This window comes from Talpa europaea (genome assembly GCF_964194135.1).
Source record: "Talpa europaea genome assembly, chromosome: 2".
In the NCBI taxonomy this organism is placed as follows: domain Eukaryota; kingdom Metazoa; phylum Chordata; class Mammalia; order Eulipotyphla; family Talpidae; genus Talpa; species Talpa europaea.
Window position 1 is genome coordinate 6,336,353 of NC_140068.1, and position 19,117 is coordinate 6,355,469.

A 19,117-nucleotide genomic window follows, 5' to 3' on the forward strand; every position below is an offset into this window, starting at 1 on the left:
GAATTAAAAGATTCTGTAGCCTGATGAAACTTCAAACTCCTTAGTAAGTTAATAGTAGGAGACATAATGCGAAATTAGCAGTATGAATGACAAGAACCTTCTATTGGTAAGAAAATAGAAGCACAGGGATTTACTTGCCAAAGGCTGTGAAAGGGTGAACACTTTCTTACACACTGGCTAACACATTTCTGTACTCAGTCTTTCTGTAACTCCAAAACACATGCTATCGGAACCCAAAAGGCCTGAATGATTCCTCTCAATGACTCACACAAATTTATTGGTCTTCTCTGACATTACACAGGGGAGCTCACCAAGGACATCTGCTAAGTGTAATCTCTTGGACATCCCATGGGAGCCTCCAATACAAGATGTCCAAAACTGAGCTGCCATGTTGTCCCACAGACAGCTACTTCTTCAAGCTCTCCATTTTACCCCCTTGTCTATGTCAGGCTCACAATCATGAGTACCTTCCTTTCCTTCACTCTGTTGTTTTCATCTGTCCCCCACACATCCATTGCCATTCATTTCCTTCATCCATGTCACATCAGTGAGCATGTGCAATGACTTTCTAAGTAGATCCCATGACTGGGATCTTTTCATCATATTAGTTGTCTACACCTGCTTCAAAGGTCATCTTCTAGAAGTACAGCTCTGAATCCATGACTCTTATGAAGAGAGTGTTGGAAAGCATGCTCCAAGCTGCCTGGAAAGTACTTCTTTATCCCTCAAGAGTCTTTGTGATATGGCCCAACTTTCCTTTACAAGTGCACTTTCCTTTTTCTGCTGTACAACATACACTCCCCATCCTAACTCATCTGTACTTCATGGCATTCCCCATTACAGGAATGTTCATTTTCTGCTCCCAGTTCTGTGTTTCTCTGCCTCATAAACCCTTCAAAATTCAGTTAAAAATATCACTGCCTTCAGAAAAAAATTTTCTGAAATGTATTCATAGATTAGGGAACTAATCAGTTCTCACTTTAATGAAAACTCTTAGTTCTTAATGCATAGATCACACTGATGGTTTCATTCTCCAGAGCAACTTGGCCAGTGTGTTGAAAAATAAATCATAAATCATCAAAGGTATTGATTAAATGAATAATTATAATAATGAATACTAACAATTGAGTGGAAACGATTTTTCTTCTGAATAAAGTGGGCCAAGCAACTATATGGTCTTATTGGTATACCTTTGTCTGTTCCAATTCTGAAGACAAGCTTTCCAAACTGCTAAAACTCAAGAAGCGCTCATGGCTGGAACCTGTCTGAAAAAGGTATCTGACCACTGTCTCTTTGTTTGTTTCAAATCGCTCCCATTTTCTTAAGGTGACCTAAATTCAAAAAACAAAAAAAGAAACAAAACACCAACATGCCATGTTATGAATTATTATCAAAGTATGTCATAAAATATTTTCACATTTCCATTCATTTCTTAGGCTGTCAACTTCCAGTTAACTCTCAGTTCAAATTTCAGTCACACTGAATAAACATGATTCTGATGCTGCTATAAAAAGTCTCCATTTGAATCTCAGTTCATCTACATAAAGAAGATGTGTGGATTAGGACTCTGAGTTTTCTCTCAGCTGTAAAGTCCTATGAATCCAATGTTATTACTAAAGATGTCGATAAAGGAGACAGGAACAGAACGTTGAGACAGGAACAGAACGTCTTCCAATGTCTCTCAAAAAAAAAAAAAAAAAGGAAAGATAGACAGAATGGAGAAAGAAAGAGGAAAGCAGTGGCAAAAATTAAAAAAATAATAATGTAATGTGTGAAGATCACAATAAAGAATAAAGTTGTGGAGAATGGAAATTTTTGGATTCAAACAAGTGTGGATTAAAATCCTGGTTTCATTACTAATTGCTGCTCTGTGACTTGGGTAAAGTTCACAAATTCTCTTTTAAGCACCCACATTTGCAATATGTGCTAATTGCAGCATTCACCTATAATGAAAGCATCTAACATAAGCAATGTGGAGGCTCAGAGGCACGAATAAACACTTGCCCCTCTAGTAGAGGAATAATCTATGACCCGGAAGTTAACACAACTGGGACTTCTGGTCTCCTACCTGGATGCGGCGCTCCTGCTTCTCCCTGCTCTGCTCCATGCCCTCCAGGGTGCTCTCCAGCTTGCGCAGCTCCTCCCGGGCACGACCAGGCAGCCCCCCTTCTTCCTGCCGAGCCTGTGCAATCTGCTGCTGCACGTCCCTCTTCTTTGCAGAGATCCTTTTTGTCTTTTGCTGGAAGCATTTGTTCAACAGATGGATATAAATGTTACTTGAGGCTAAGCAGAGACACCCACACTTTAAAATAGGTACAGAAAGGTGCAGACTCATGTGGGGGTAGGCCCAAGCTCTATTTTAAATTTAAGATGTGCAGTTAAAATGGTAATGGAGGCTCTATGTTACTCAAATATGGACCTTATTTATAAATATTTTATGTTTTTAATGGTAAACAATAACATAATTGATTTGGTTTGGTTTTAATTTGTGTGCAGATTTAGACAATATTTGGCATTTTGTGCAATATTCCATGAGGAATCTGGCAAACCTATTCATTTGATATGAGTCTCCTTAAAAAACTATTTTCTGTCTAAAAACACAACGTGCGAACTCCAATACTTTTTATCATTTATAGTGTATTAAGAGACTTAATCCCTGGGTGCATTCAGAATGATTCGTCTGCTAAAATATTCGGGGCAAATTCTGTTTTAAAGTAAACTTTTATGGAAGTATAATGTAAAAACACAATGGCACACCAATCTCACGTAAGCGCACAACTTTCACTTTGTGAAAATACGTAAGTTGTAACCAAGCCCTTGGTCAAGAATTGTTCAGTTTTAAAATATTAATGTAAATATCTATACTTTCATGTTTCTCCTGACTTACAATAAATTGGAACCAAACAACACTTTGACAGTGATTGAGAACTATGTAATGCTAAGCATTAATTTTTTTGTACTTAGCCTTTTCATAATTACTAAATTTATTAAGAGGCATCTATGTTACAAACTTTCAGTGCAACTTCCATTTTTGTATATTATTACATATAAAATTGGATATCCTTTTGCTATATATTAATTAAATTTTATCATTAAATATTTAATTTAAATCATCCTTTTGTATTGAGTTGGACAATTGTTTATTATGGACACACGTAATGTGTGTAATGTGTGTGTGTATATATATATATATATATATATATAGAGAGAGAGAGAGAGAGAGAGAGAGAGAGTGTGTGTGTGTGTGTGTGTGTATTAGAACATTACTTCCAGTTCTAATACTTCTTAAGAACTTACCCTCCTGAAAGATCTGGAACTTCCTCTAAATTAAAATTTCCTACTCAAAGGTATATTCAAAGTTGTATTTTGAAGAGAAAGATTTTAACAAAATGGCAAAACAACAGCCACCTCAAATCTGAAGCAATTATCTATATATGACTTCCTTCTCTGTTCTAAAAAGCACCATTTGCAAGTTTAATGCAACATTTTACAGCAAAATTAATGTTCCCTCTGCAGTATTCCTTGAACAAATCATGCAGTCTGAGAATTAATCTTGCAGGATCTTCTGAAACATTTAACAGAGAGAACTCATGCATCAAGTTCTTTTAACCATTCAGTTGGGTTTCTTTTCTAGCCCCTTTGCTTTGTTCCCACCCAGTGGCTGTGGTATTATTCTCCAGGGCTCCATCAGTGATCAATCATGTGATACAAATGCACTGGGGTAAAGAGACATTCTACCTGGTGGTGAAGAAGTAACTGTTGTGCTTCAAACAGATTTTCAGTGTCCAAGATTTTCTCAGCTTGTTCCTGGACCTCCTTGGAGCCAGAAATTAAATCTTCAAGAGAACTTTTGACTATTTCTTTGTACTGGACACAATCACCAAAGTTACTTAGCATCTTTTCAACCTTGATTTTCATGGGGAAAAAAAAAAGCAAGTCATATACTCATGTAATCTTAAAATTTTTTAAAGATGTAGTCTCTCTTAACAACTTGAAATACATACACAGATCTCTAACTTTTATTCTATCTTATGTATTTGAAGCTTATTTAAAAATTGCTAAACTCTATTTTCACTTATGGAAATCACATGTTTCATTTGATGCCATATTGCAAACCCACTTGACTTGGTAATTTATGCAGGATAATGAAACTATATATATTATATATATTGTTTCTTGGATCTCCTTCATTACAATTTCATGTCTAAAATATAATTATAAATGATAACAGTGTGTTGTAAGAAAGGTGAGCCCACCCTATTAAAAGGAAGTAAGTAAAACTTTGTGGAGAAGAAAAATGATGAAAAGAATAAAAGAATATTTGTTGTAAATGTACTTCCAGTATTTCTACATAAACCATCAAATAATTTCTAATTTTGTGGTTCTTTAGATAATTTTCTTGTCATTTTCCTAAAGGCTCAGCTTTCTCTTCTAACTTCTGTTTCCTCTATTCAGTTTCACCAGTATCTTTTATTTTCAAGGTCTATCCCTTTCCTTTGCCACTATTATTATCATCATCTTCATATTTTATCATTATTTGTCTTTCACAGAAGACTTTCAATGTCTCCTTTTATCCTATATTTTTCTTTGACTCTCTTGTGCTCTGAGTTCATCCAAGGTTACTGGAACTGCCGTTCTCCAAACAGCGGTAAGATCCTGTGAAAACCACAAATCCCTGACCTCAGTAAATCACAGCTCTGTTGAAAGAAGTGGCTTTTCATTGCATATTAAAAATCCACCATGGCTTTTTCCCCCTTCGACTGGATGACTGAAACACTGTGTTAAACACATTTTAAATACTCAATGAATTTCAACGAAAAGATGGACTGAATGTGTCAAATCCATCTTTCTATACAAATCTTTACATAAACTGAGTGTGGTGTTCTCCATTCCTCTTTTTGCCTTCATTAAGTGATTAAGTACCAAACAAGGGTATTAGTAGACATTACACAGCAGCTGAAGCTAAATGAGTGTGCAAAGAATTAATGTCTGCATTTGTTAGATTGTTGGCACGAGTCCCACTGGCTGTGTCATGAGAGTACTTGGAAGACACAGTGAGTAAATGACCTTGGAAATGTTAGGGAGACTAACTACTTCTAATTTTAAAGACTATTAAGTGGTTTTTATTTAGTGTATGTGTAACAAAATATATGATGCTTATCAATGTATGTGACTATTTATTAGGCCTCAGATCAAAGATAACATTCATACCTATTCACCATTTTTGGTTACCCTTACTTTTATCCTGAACTTCTTGACCAAAGAAAGAATACAGAAAGATAATTTCAGAATTTCACTTCAAGTGTGGTAGTGACAATGAACTAAACTTGACTATTATGATGAAAGATGATGATCAAAGAATTGAAATAGCTTATTTTCTAAAATCTGATTAAGCCTATCACTATGTTCAATTTGCCAAAAATTCTTAACAAATTGATATATCTCAAAATTCTCATGTGAAACTAAAATCACAGCAGTACAATATAATTTTTGGCTTATATAACTCACAAGTAGAGTCTCATGCGTGGATTAAAAATACAAAAGGTTAACTGATAATCTATTAATAAGGGATGTCTATAGAGATTGTTAGATCCTCAAAATCAGGGAACTTCGTAGACATCTAGTTATCATTTTTCCATGCAAGCTTATAAATGATTCAAGAAATAATATCTATTCTACTTTGGATTCTTCATTATCTTCCCATGCACCAACTCAGACTTGTAAGACAACCCGGTCATTAAAATGTTCTCACAGAGCATAGAAGGAGACCTTCTAGAAAAGAAGCAGATGGGTTTATATATTTTAAAGATATAGGATTATAAATATTGAAATGTTCATCAAGAATTTTGAAATGAGTAGATCTTGCCTAAAAGGGCCTTTAATTGGGCCTCCCCTGGTGGGGCAGCGGTTGAGTGCTGGGCTGCGAAGCTGCCCGCAGCCTCTGTAGCACCAGTTCGATCCCTGGCCACCGGCGAGGGTCCCACAAGGCATGCAGACCTCTCCTGCTCTACCCGCTGCTCCCCTCAGCAGTGTATTTCATCGGACTGTCTGTTCTGTTCCCTGCTCTGGCTCTGGTGAATTCTTTCACCCTTCTGCACTTCTGACTATAACCAGTGCTTGTATAAATAAGTAAATAAATCTTTAAATAAATCTTCAAAATAAATAAATAAATAAATATAAAAGGGCCTTTACTTTTCTGCTGACTGAACACTGAATTTATCAACATCAATTATTTAGCATTGACTTTTGTTAGGCACTGTACTAAGTTTCCACACATAAGTGCATTCAATACTTGACACTGCTTTTGGGATAAGTATTTTTAGCCTTGTATTACAAGTAAGGAAACCAAGGTTCAGAGCTATTAATTACAAGCTCAACATTATATAATGACGAGCTTGAGGTGGTATTTGAAGGTGAGTGCCAGAATGAAGCTCTAAAACTGGGTTTATTTGATTTTCAAGCCTGTGCTCTTAACTGTCCTGATATGCCTTAAACTGTCCATGAAATAATGGTTTTAGTAACAGTCAAAAGAGTATGAAAAGCTTTGTCCTTATAGATAGATTGTTAGGTAAATCCAATGATGCACTGACCATAATTCAAACATCTGACTCATCTTCCCCATCATTCATGCAAATACCTTAATGGTACAACTTCAACTCAACTTTTTAATAAAATTATTCACTAGCCTACAGCCAAAAGAAAAAAATCCTCCAGATGCTTCCCAGATTCTTCCCCCAGAAATGTCTGTCTAGAGTGTGAGGAAATGCTATACCTCTGACAACAGTGTCACAAGAGCCTTGAAAGAACTGGATAATTTGGCCAGCTCGTCGCCTTGCCTTTGGGCTTCCTTCTCAGAAGAAACTTCCATCAAGACTTTAAGCCTGGCTTTCAACCAACTGAGAGTTTCACCATTTTTGGTCACACCATTTCTGATTTCCTGAAATGAAAGAAGATTTGATGTAAGGGGCAACGGTGATCATAACTTTCTAGGCAGAAGGTTTGTAAGGTAGAAGTAAGAGTCAGACATTCACGCACCAGTGGAACGCCTGCTTTTTAACTTTTTGTTCAGATCTTTCACAAAAGTTTACAAGTGCTACAAAGAAATGTTTATCCAATAGCAATACCTGAGGTGTAAAATCGATACTCACCAAAAAATTATCTTCATAATTAGATGGTTAGGTATTTGTTGATATTTCTGTGAGCACCAAAAAGATGCTTCTAAATAATGTAGATATGCTATCCAAATTAGGGATTACAACATATAATCTATTTTGTTACCTCATTTTCTGTGAGCTGGAAGGAACATGGTATTTTTGGCTAGCATAGCAAGCCCAAGACAATGCTGGGGAGACTGCAGGGCTCAGCCCTTGTGCTGGGGACCAAGGCAATGGTAATGGGGAAACCCCTCCCCAACCTGTTGCTCTGGGAGGCACAAAGGTAAAGTCTCCAACCACATGGGCGGTCGGCTGCTGCAGAGGGTCTTACAGGGCAAATGCACGCCAACCAGAAAATAGTTGGTTCTGGAAGCAAGTGATCTCTTCATTCTAAGATAAAAATGTGTTTTTTCTACTATAAGAGCACCTGGTAGCAAATATAAATACCCTGCAAAGCAAGCACAGTATTATTAAGCACTTCTGGCATTTAAAAGGATTGTAATTTTTAGAGGCAAACAAAATGGAACTCAGATGACAGGAACAGGGAGGAAATATGTTCTCATTAATAGCAACTATGTGTCTTCAAAACGCTGAAAATTCAAGAATGTTCCCATAGTGTGAGTCTGCAGGGAAGAGCCGCAATGCAATGCGAGGAGTGGGCAGCCGTGTGCCACTCACAGGACACAAACTGGGCTCAGCCTGAGGCTGTCCCCATGCTCTGGAGGCTGATCCCCTCCAGAGGCTGAATGTGACAGAGAAAGGCTGCTTACAGGCCTTATCAATTCTCTCATTTTCTGTGACTTGGCTTTCAAGTGGCTGAAAATGTATTGTACAAAAGCCTAAAGTGTTTTGTTTTCCATGACAATTTTTAAAGCTCTGCTTTGTTATACAACCGTGCATGCTATTTTTACCTCAGGATCCCCCACTAGCTAAAAATGCATTAGTGGCTTCCCTGAACATGATTAAATCCCAAAGCTAACACTCATTCAATAGAAAGAAACCCTAGACTTCTCCACAGTAACCAAGGAAACTTATTTTGAAGACAATTTTCAGGAAATCAATTTTTCTACAGGAAGAAAGAAAAGACATCAGTTATATTGTCTACCGTCATTTTTTTATTAGTGAAAATTTTTCACTAATAACAAAAAATGGCCCAGAACTCACCTCAACGGCACGCTTAACCTCTCCGTGGTTGGCAGAGTCGAGGGCATCACTCTTAATTCCTTTCAATTGTGCCTCCTTTGCAGATATCCAAGATGAGAATTCAGACATTCTGAAATAACACAAGTGTATTCTTACTACAGAGGGAAAATATCACCATAGTTAAAATTCACCTTCTATTTTACATTCATTCGTGGAAATTTAACAATCAAGTGGCGATAAAGTGATTGACAAATGTTTTTAAAACTGTTCCTTGAGCCCAAAGCTCAAAGCAGCTGGCCCCCACTGTGCACTGCTACTTAGAGCAAAGAGAAAGCAGAACAGGTAAAGGATGGACCCCAGGTTCAGAGCACTTGGAGGGAGGAAGATACTACTTGGGGTGTCACGTGTCCCTCCAGAGTGATACAAAACCCCAAGAGGCAGAAGTCCCATTTGGGGAGATGAGAAAATCAGGGAAGAAGAGATGAGCCACATTGACCTCAATGAGATCACATTTGGGTCACTTGGAAACACAGCACTTTCACCCTGCTTCTTCCATAAACCCATTCATTTTATACAATGAAGCATTTTGGAACAAGAGCATGGGCAGGATCAGACAATCTGACTTTCTTTCTTGCACAAGATGACACATGTCATCTGTCGCTTTGTGATGATCTCGGAGTTGACAGAACTAAGACAGATATCTCCCGGGGAACCCGTCCAAGACTACCTGCTGGTGTAGTCCCTCCACTTGTCTGGGTCTCCCACCAGCTGCGCGTAGGTGCCATCAATGTCGGCTCTGAGCTCTTTGAGAGCAGCGCGACAGGCTTCTGGTTTGTTCCTTTCTGGATCCCGGACTGGGAGTTTCAGACACAGTTCTTCCATGAGCTGCAACCTTTTCTCACAGAGATGATAAGGACTTTTGTCACCGAAGAAAATCTGATGAGCAAGAAACAGTTTTAGTATCAATGCCCAACTTCCATATTTTCATAGAACTCATAGTCAACTTCCATACTTTCATAGAAAAACCAAAAGTAGTTCCCATTTTTTCTAGGGATGTAAAGTAAGGAAGCTAGTCACTGTTTTCACACCCAAACCAAAGCATCAGTTCTCAGTTTTAAGTGACAACAGGACTCTGCATGACATACCCTGTGCTCCTGAATCATTTTTTCACTGCCTTCCTGGGACACCAGCTTGGTCTCTCGATCCAGTTCGGTTCTGCATTCCTCTATGGAGGTAAAGAATTTATTCTTCTCTACGTCAATCTTCAGATGAAGCAAATGGTATGGGGCTTCTCCTTGAAGATCCTACATTCGATTGCAAGTGGAGAAAACATAAAATATTCCCCTTAGGGTCAGTGAAATGTAACCTCCACGGTCTGCCCCGACTTTGCCTTTACCCGGGACTGGGTTCAGAGAATCCTCCCAGCCTCTGTGGGTCGGGTGTTTTCACAGTGACCAGCCTGTTAAATTCTTATGATAAACATGCACAGTATTCATGTTCCTATTTTAGAGGTTAGACCACTGAGAATCCAGGGTAAATAGAAGATCTAGATTTAAATCATGCACTCACGCCCTCTCCTCAGCAAGTCTTTTAATTTTGTCAATAACTGAGTGAGATGGGAAAACCAGGTGTTATTACACCCACGGCACAAATGGGGAAGTCCAGGAAACCTTACTTTAAAAATGCTAGGGTTAAAAAGCTGGGATTAAACTCAAGTAATATGATAACATTGAGGTTACTAAAAATAGGAATAACGACGTTCTATCAGAGTTTAATCATGTTTTACTCAGGTTCAGGGATTTTTAATGGGAGAAGCACTTAGGGTGTCTTTCTGGTAATTTTTAAATTTCTCTTACAATTGAACACGGTCACCCTCACACTCTGCCATCATTCATGACACACGACGTCCCAGTGTGTGCTGACTCACCTTCCACTGTTTGTGCAGCTTTCTAACTGCTTCCTGGAGGCCCTGCTGTTCCTGCTCAGGGAGAATGTCTGTGAGCTCATCACAAGCCTTCAGGAAAGCATTGAGCACCCTCTGATCCAGCTGACTGAAAAACTCCTGGTGGAGAGAGGGAAGTGGATAAGGGTGGAGAGCAGAACAAAGGACCACAGCAGACGTTGCCTAGGGAAGCCGTTACACCTCTCGACAACCTCTTAGCCAGCCCCTGCTCTTCCAGCCCCTCTGGGCAAGAGCTAGCCTCATTTCCAGACACAAACTATAATCACCCACAGTTAGGAGTCAGAAACACAGGATCTGAAAGGTAACGAGTAAATTTTATGGTTTAGAAATGAATCTGCAATTTTCACATTTGGTAGAATATTCTAGAAGGCCGATGGGAGACTCTAAAACCTTGATTCCACAGTGATGGAGCTATATCGCTTCTTTGGTAAAGTCAGAACTCCACGCTAAGTCTTAGAATTCCTCATTCTTGAACTTCAAACCTTCCTGGCCCTGTAGCTTCCTTCTGAGTCATTTCCACATTCACAGAAGCATCCCAAGAGCAGATATGCTCTGGCCTAAGTAGCAAATGCCAAACTTGTATGTGGAAGGCCTAACTCCCAATGTGATGATATTCCGAGATGGGACCTCTAGGAGGTGATTAGGTTTAGAAAAGGTTATGGGGGTGGCAGAGTTATTGCTCTTCTGAGAAGAGACAGCAAGGGCTTGTGTGCTATCTCTGCTTTTAAAGGACACAGCAAAAAGATGGTCGCTGCAAGCTAGGATGGGGGCCCTCAGCAGAACACAACCAGGTTGGCACCCTGAGCTTGGATGCCAGTGTCCAGACTGTAAGAAAACAAATGTCTGTTGCTGAAGTCACCCAGTCTGCATATTTTAGTGTGGCAGCTCACACAGAGTGATACTATGCATGCGCGTGCGTGCGCGCGCACGCGCACACACCCACACACACACACACACACACACACCAAGGTCTCACACAGTGTCAGGAGTCTCTGTATCTGTGGCAACAATAGTGACTGAAACAGCAAGCACAGAGGAATATAACCTTAAGTTCATCAACTTTATACAAATAATGTTGCATTCATATTTGAGAGTGTAGTTCATACAGACATCCACTAAAACTTCAGGGAAAGGAACTCAAAACACATGTTCTCAGATGTATTTTGATGAAAATGGCCCATCATCTCCATACATCATTTGTATAGATTATGAATGTGGTTTTTTTAAAGATTTACTTATTTTTATATGAGAACCGGGGTACAGGCCAGAGATGCACGGGGGTGAGAGGACTCACCAGAGAAAGAGCGGGGAACAGAACAGGCAGACTGATGAAATACACTGCTGAGGGGCGCAGCGGGTGAGACAGGAGAGGTCTGCTGCACCATGTGGGATTCTCGCCGGCCTGCCAGGATTGAACCTGCACTGCAGAGGCTGTGGACAGCTTCACAGTGAGGCGCTCAACCGCCTGCGCCACCAGGGAGGCCCTAGATTATGAATGTTTTTGCTCCTGATAAGGTTTAACAATGATAAACAAGAAGAGGACTCGGTGATACCAGGACAACTTGTGGATCAGCTACCAAACTTAGTGAGACTTATCTATACAAAGACGTGACAGGTCCATGAAGCGAGCCCACAGGGATAAGCCACCCACCCGACACAAACTCTTGAATAAAGGTGTCGACTATATAAAAATTTCTCTGCTAAATGATAAATTAGTAATTTGGAGAACCTGAATTATCCCATGACTCTCCACTACTCTGTGGACTTAGGAACGACCAACTGTAAGGTGGTTTATCAGTTGCACTTGAAGTTCTACTGTCACTATCGGGTCTCAAAACTAACAAGTTTCTGGGGCCTCCCTGGTGGTGCACGGGGTTAAGATGCAACCTATGAAGTTCCCTGCAGCCACTGCAGCACTAGTTCAATCCCCGGCCAGGGAGCTACCCACATGGCACAGCAGACCTCTCCTGACAACCTGCTGCTCCCCTCAGCAGTGTATTTCAGTCAGTCTGCCTGTTCTGCTCCCCACTCTGTCTCTGGTGAATCCTCTCACCCCCTGCACCTCTGGCCTGTACCCCAGCTCTTGTATGCATATATACATAAATCTTTAAAAAAAACTAACATTTCTGCCTTTCTAACTTCTCTCTTCTCCTCTCTCCCTCCCTCCCACTCTGTTCTAGATCATTATTCTCTCTTTATCTTTCACCAAAGCCCTTGCGCCCCGTGAGGGGCCCACAAGGGGCGGCTCACCGTGTGTCTCCTCAGGAGGTCTTCTGGATCACCCTTTTCCTCCAGGCCCTCCTGAGCCGTCCGCAGCACCTTCTCCAACTCGGCTCGAGACTCCTCAAATTTCTTCATCAAGCGGCTGTTGGTTTCCACATGTTTCTTCCAGTCTCCAGTTTTCTTCACCATATTCTTGGTGTAAAAATAACCACCATGTAATGCTGCTTTCTCATTACTGAAAGGATCATTTGCTTAGAGTATTATTTCTCTAAAGGCACACATGGAGGGAGGACATTTTATTATGAGAACTATTAGCCCTTTTAGCATTCATTGATTCTAGAAAAAGCAGCCCAACGATTGTTTTCCGGTGTCCTTGGCGAGGCTGAGGCATGGTAGGGGTGGGGACATGTCCTCCTCCTGTGTGTCCCTCGCTGACCTCTCTACAGTGACGGGACTTACCTGAAAGGCCACGTGGGCCTCTGCAATTTGTCTCTGCATCTTTGTCTGTTGGAAATGCTTTAGCGCGTTGCTCAGAGTCACAAACTTTTGAACACTTTGGCTGCCTTTCTCAATCAGGGCCATGGTTTTCTTACAGCTTTCTTGACAGGCTAATAGTTCCTAAAAGGAAAAAAAAAATATAGAAATGTTACATAAAAGAGGGAGAGAGAAAGAGGGTAGCTATTACAAACCATGGGAGCAGCATTTACATAGCTTTTGGGTTTTTAATGAACAATAAGTAAAATCCAAAGTACAGAAAAGTATTTCTTTCCAAAAGAGCCCATTTTAATCAATCACTGAAGTCAGGGTTTTTGATCTAAGGCATTTAAAAAATCACATCGAGTTATTTTTAGTGGCTTTTTTTTTTTTGGTACTTAGTGTCCATCTTGTTAATATCAAGAGATTGACAGAAGATCTAAACAGTTATTTGCTTGCTGCCTACATTCCTCCACCAAGAGACCTAAGGTTTATTGAAAGAACAATTAATGATCCACATATCAGGTTTTAATCTGGCTAAATACATTGAACATCCAATGTTCATTATTCTTTATTGAAAGAGTCAGATGCACATTTTGTATTAAGTATCCTAAAATGTATCCTGTGAAGTTCTAAGGTTCACAAGTGATCAGCTCATTAATAAAACAGTGGATCCCAGATTCTAACCACAAAAGACAGCAGCCTAAGGGGGCTGGGAGAACACGCAGCTGTCACACATTTGCAGGATTAGAAGGAGTGGTGACTCCAGGTCGTTCCACCTCAATATCTAGCCTGACGTCCTCGGGATTTCTGTAGCCAGTAAGGAAATTGTCCAGCCAGCACGAGGCAGACAGTCATTTTTACTTGAAACTATACCATCTGCATCCCCACATCTTCAATTGCTTTGGTAGAACATTTCAAAACCAGTTTTGGACATCTCGATGCAAATGCTGAGAGTAGGGCTTTTGTTTTCTTTGGGCATTCAATTTTCTTTTGAAGATTTTGAAGAGTAATTAAGTTAAAAAGATATTATAGAGGGCCTCCCTGATGGCGCAAGGGGTTAAGCACTGCACTATGAAGCAATCACAGCCTCTGCAGCATGAGTTCAATCCCGGCCGGCCAGGGAGCAACCCACATGGTGCAGCAGATCCCTCCTGTCTCCCCGCTGCTCCCCTTAGCAGTGTATTTCGGTCAATCTGCCTGTTCTGTTGCCCACTCTGTCTCTGGTGAATCCTCCCACCCCCTGCATCTCTGGCCTGTACCCCAGCTCTTGCATGCATAATAAATAAATCTTTAAAAAATATATTATAAAATATTATTCATATTTGTTAGGATTAAAACATTCTTATTTTAATTTTGAAAGGATTCTTTGATGGCAACTTATAGAAATCTGAGAGGGTAAAAAATGCCACTCTGTCCCAAAATAAGAGGTAATCTTTAGCAAATATGGTGAGAAGTCATTTGAATAGGGCTTGGTAGTATCATCAATCATTGCGACTTTATCACCAAAAACAATCATTGCTGGCAGTGGTAGAACACTTGCTGTGCACCGGTCACATTACAGAACACCTACTGTAATGTATACAGCAAGCTCTCAAGTTAGGTATTATCTGCTGTATTTTAAGGTGAGGAAATTAAAGCTAATCAAGACTCTGCCATTGGCTGTATCTGCCTAAAATCTGAAGAGCTGACTCACTCAGACACTCTTGTTCTGTCAAGTGATGAAGTGACATCACTTTGTTATCAACAATCTATTTCAATTAATGCAGAGGCAGATCTTTTGCCCATGATTTTCACTGTCCTCTAATGAATAGGTTTATTTATAATAAACCAACTAAATAGGTCAATTAACTGAAACTTTTGGTAGGAGGCTATTCTGCACACAGATTTGCCAGCTGAAATGAGACAAAGGAAAATGATTATCGCACCAAACACTTCTCTAGAATTCCATGGTCGTGTAATTAGACCTAGTGCTAGAGACAAAGCTCCCATATGAACACACATATTAAAGGCAACAGATAGAAATAGAAAGGAATTATTTATCTTATATAAATCTAAATCTACCTGTCTAATGAAATTTATATACATAATATCTACATATATATGCAAATGTATATCTAAATATTTACATGTATTTATTTAACTTTGTCTATAGTGGACAGAATTTTCATCTTTGGACAAGATCTGCATTTTTGTTTTGAGTTGCATGAACTATTCCAGAAAAATATTCCTTATCCTAACTGATTTCAGTCGCTGTAAGCATTACCTCGATCTTATTACTCACGCTTTCAAATAGCTCTGTCTCTTGAAAGGGGCTTTTCTTACCTGATGTTTTTGTTTGAAAAGGGCACTTGATTGTGCCTCGTGCTCAAGAACTGTTATCATTTCATTGATTTTGCCAAGAGAATCATAAAAGAATGTCATCTGCTTTTCTAGTTCCTCCAGTGGTGCCACCAGCTGCTGAGACTCATGAAGGAGGGAGGAGCAACATCCTTTGACCTTAAAAACACAGACACAACAATTCCATTTAACACAAGGGCCCTGTTCATGGATCTTAGGAACATTTTCTTTCGTGATATGGTCTTCTGGGGCTTACAGATTTGCAGCAACATTTGTTTAATATTTCCTAAGTATTGCTAAATTTTGATATAGAAAGAATACTGTGACACCATTGAGACAAATAAATGCCTATGAGTTTTCTCATAAAAATTTATCGAAGTGGTTCATCTCTTTTGCACTTTCACATCTAAAGGGTATTGTTAGGGCATCTCTGGTGGTGCGAGGGGTTAAGGTGCAGCACTATGAAGCTGTCCACAGCCTCTGCTGCACAAGTTCGATCCCCGGCCAGGGAGTTACCCACATGGCGCAGCAGACCTCTCCTGTCTTCCCTCTGTTCCCCCAGCAGTGGATTTCAGTCAATCCGCCTGTTCTGTTCCCTACTCTGTCTCTGGTGAATCCTCTCACCCCTCGCACCTCTGGCCTATACCCCAGTTCTTGTATGCATAAATAAATCTTTTTTTTAAAAAAAGGGTACTGTTAGTGGGTCAGTTGGCATCAAAAGCCATCCTCGCTTTGGCCTCAAAATCGAAGCAAAGACACTCATGAATTATATCATCTAGACCAACCTGTGCCTTCCAATTTTATTTTCAAGAATTCTACCTGAACCCTTTACTCTAGACTCTTAACTTACAAATGGGTTGACTCATTCTTCCCAGGCAGTCTCCTGCAGTTCCGCCTCCCCAGCTCCTGCTTTGCTGCGCCCCACCTTGGGGACATCTTCTCTGCTCACCCAGAATGCTCACATCACATACCAAAGTACTCAAGATGTTTCCCACACTAGGCAGGGGATGCCCCCTGGTCTGCATGGCCCCCCCTCATCTGTGACTGGTCTTTTTTAAAAAATACGGTTCTGCTATACTTCTATATTAACCTTATCTTCATGAGAGGCCAGAGCTCCTGGGGCTCAAGAGTTTATCAGAAAGTGCCTCATCACATTTATGGAATCCAGGGCCACACGATTCTCAAAGAACTTCCTGTTCCCACTCATTTTACTTGCATTTGCTCCCAAAGTCTTACTAATGCTTAAGGAAGGCAGGGAGAGGAAACAAAGTAATTGGTAATAGACCACTCTTCTTTGTTTTTGTTTTTAATTAGAAATATTATCATGCGCTTAGTAAACTGCCTACAGGACAAGCTCACCAAAAGAAAGCTATTGTCCCACTACAACAGGACTCTTCTAGAGTTACTCAGACCAAAGCAAAGACAATCAGCTAACACGTATAAAAATCACTGTCATAACACTCTCCTGGATACAAGAGAAAATTTATCAAGATGCTATATGTGACACAGAAATTAAACAAAAAACATAATGACTTTGATGTGTCTAAAGGTATTATTTTGCTATCTCTGAGGCTTCCCTAAGCCACTAAGACTGGCCTGGTGAGTCTAAGTTGTGTGAGCCTGGTACGGCTCTGCAAGCAGCTTTAAGGCCAAGAAATAAGGGTAATGTTGACTTTGAATTTTAACTAAGCTTTATAAAAATTTTAGCTTGTATATTAAAATAGAAATCATTAAAAGCTGACATTCTAATAGACAGCAGTTTAATAAATGAAACCTTCTCTTTCTTTTTTATGACTGTTGTTCTTCAGTTCTACCTATGTCATTTACTCCTTTTTCTCATTAATTCACCCCTGCAGGTTTCATACAGCATATTCTCCTTCTACTTTTCCTCTCCTAATTAACAGCTTTTCCCTGTTTTATTTTCCTTGATTTTTCAATTCTTCATCACAAAAGTTTTTCTATTCATGTAATTAACTACATTCTTTCATTACAAATTACCCAATCCAAGAGTACTTTGCAAATAATACCATCTTTATAAAATTCAACTTTAGATAGGTTTCAAAAAATCTCAATAGAATTTCCAAAGCTCTTAAAGAAAATCCCTCAATAGCATAGCAAAGGCTTACGGCCAGTACTTGATATTCATAGCAGTGGCATAAATCTTAAGCCTAAGGCAAAGAACTTCCACTGCTTTGTAACACAATGCAAACAGAAAATAGCATACATGATCTTAGAGCGGAAGTATGTCAAATAAATCTCCATAACAGGGTATTTGGGATTCCTTCTCATTTAAGCCTATGATGTTTTGCCCCACATATCTTCATCTTCCTTCTTTCCCCATTTGCTTTACGACATTTAGCTGGCCCCTGTGACACCGCCTCAAATGACTGCCTTTCCTTTAACATACAGCTACTAGTTACTTCCTAAATGAATAACTGATACATATCAGTTTTGGAACTATGCCAAATATTCCCTCATATATATGAGAAACTAATCCAAATATATGTATAAGTATTATAAAATACATATATTTGGATAGGTTCAATTTTCAAGCTCATGATGAAGTTACTAAATGACAAAATCACTATTTCAAGAATCCCAATAAGGGGGCATCCCTGGTAGCGCAAGGGGTTAACACGCAACCTCTGAAGCTATCCGCAGCCACTGCAGCATGAGTATGATGCCCGACCAGGGAGCTACCCACATGGAGGAGCAGACCTTTTCTGTCTCCCCGCTGCTCCCCTCAGCAGTGTATTTCAGTCAATTTGCCTAGTCTGTTCCCCACTCTGTCTCTGGTGAATACTCTCACTCCCCACAACTCTGGCCTGTACCCCAATTCTTGTATGTATTAAATAAATAAATCTTTTGGGGAAAAAAAAAGAATCCCAATAAGAAGCAAAAGCATGATCTGTTAGCAAGTGAAGGAAATGACCGAGTGACAGCAAAGGTGTAAGGTTAGTGGGAGATAGTCTCAGTGCAGCACGGTATGCCCTACATCAAAGTACTTCCTCACCTTGGCAAGTTGCTCCTTGAGCCTGGACATGGTTGCAAACATTTCATTAGCCTCCTCCTGGGAGCTTTCTTTGGCAATGAGGTGCGCTGTCTTTGTGATTATCTTGTACTGAGCATCCATCACAGGCACCCTCTGCTCCACATCCTGCATGAATCACGGAAACAGCTCCATGAACACATGGCACGTTTCCTTTTAATTTCAGGAGTCCGCAGAAGACTGGACAAAACTCATTACGCACTGTATAAAATTCTATACTTATACTAAACTTTGAAGATTCAAGTTATTACATTTCTTCATTCTAAGACAGTGTAATAACACACTAAGCAGGAATCCCTTGCTTTCGAAAGCTCATATTAGGTCACTTGGTGTTTATGAAAGATAGATGTTAGTGCCTGTTTAGCTGGAGGAAATCCAAATGGTATTTGCTTCTACAATCAAAAGTAAAAAGTGAAAACAGCAGGTTTAGAAGCAGGCCATTCTAGAGAAGGGGCACTTCTGAGTAGCAGGTGTGGCCATGCAAGCTCCTTCCCTGGAACTGCTTTATACAGGCTGTGTTTATCATCTCAGACCTTCTTTTGCTGTATGTTAGTGCTCCTGTAAATGTCATGTGTTATTTGGGATGTCTTGGTAGGTTATTTTTGGATCTGGGAATACCCCAAAATTTTTACATATCAATGAATGGTCATTTCTTTTTCAGTTTATACCATTTTAGCTTAGGAAGCTTTCATAGAAACACTCTACTTTTGCGTAGTGGGGGAAAACCTGTATACTTTTATAGTGGTAAATCATGTAAATAAAAGCTCTCTT

General features: G+C 39.7%; 1 protein-coding gene across 1 annotated transcript in view; it reads right to left on the reverse strand.

Annotated features, from left to right (window-relative positions):
- LOC311167750 (nesprin-1-like) overlaps window positions 1–19,117 on the reverse strand; it is a gene marked incomplete at its 5' end in the record, with an annotated part of 158,238 nt that overhangs the window by 3,845 nt on the left and 135,276 nt on the right. The window contains 12 exons of the mRNA XM_084228799.1: window positions 1,191–1,331; window positions 2,069–2,239; window positions 3,739–3,906; window positions 6,773–6,937; window positions 8,319–8,427; window positions 9,025–9,233; window positions 9,443–9,601; window positions 10,225–10,359; window positions 12,511–12,675; window positions 12,943–13,101; window positions 15,283–15,456; window positions 18,311–18,454. Of these exons, the coding sequence (XP_084084925.1) occupies window positions 1,191–1,331; window positions 2,069–2,239; window positions 3,739–3,906; window positions 6,773–6,937; window positions 8,319–8,427; window positions 9,025–9,233; window positions 9,443–9,601; window positions 10,225–10,359; window positions 12,511–12,675; window positions 12,943–13,101; window positions 15,283–15,456; window positions 18,311–18,454 (1,899 nt within the window). The remainder of the gene's footprint in view (window positions 1–1,190; window positions 1,332–2,068; window positions 2,240–3,738; window positions 3,907–6,772; window positions 6,938–8,318; window positions 8,428–9,024; window positions 9,234–9,442; window positions 9,602–10,224; window positions 10,360–12,510; window positions 12,676–12,942; window positions 13,102–15,282; window positions 15,457–18,310; window positions 18,455–19,117) is intronic.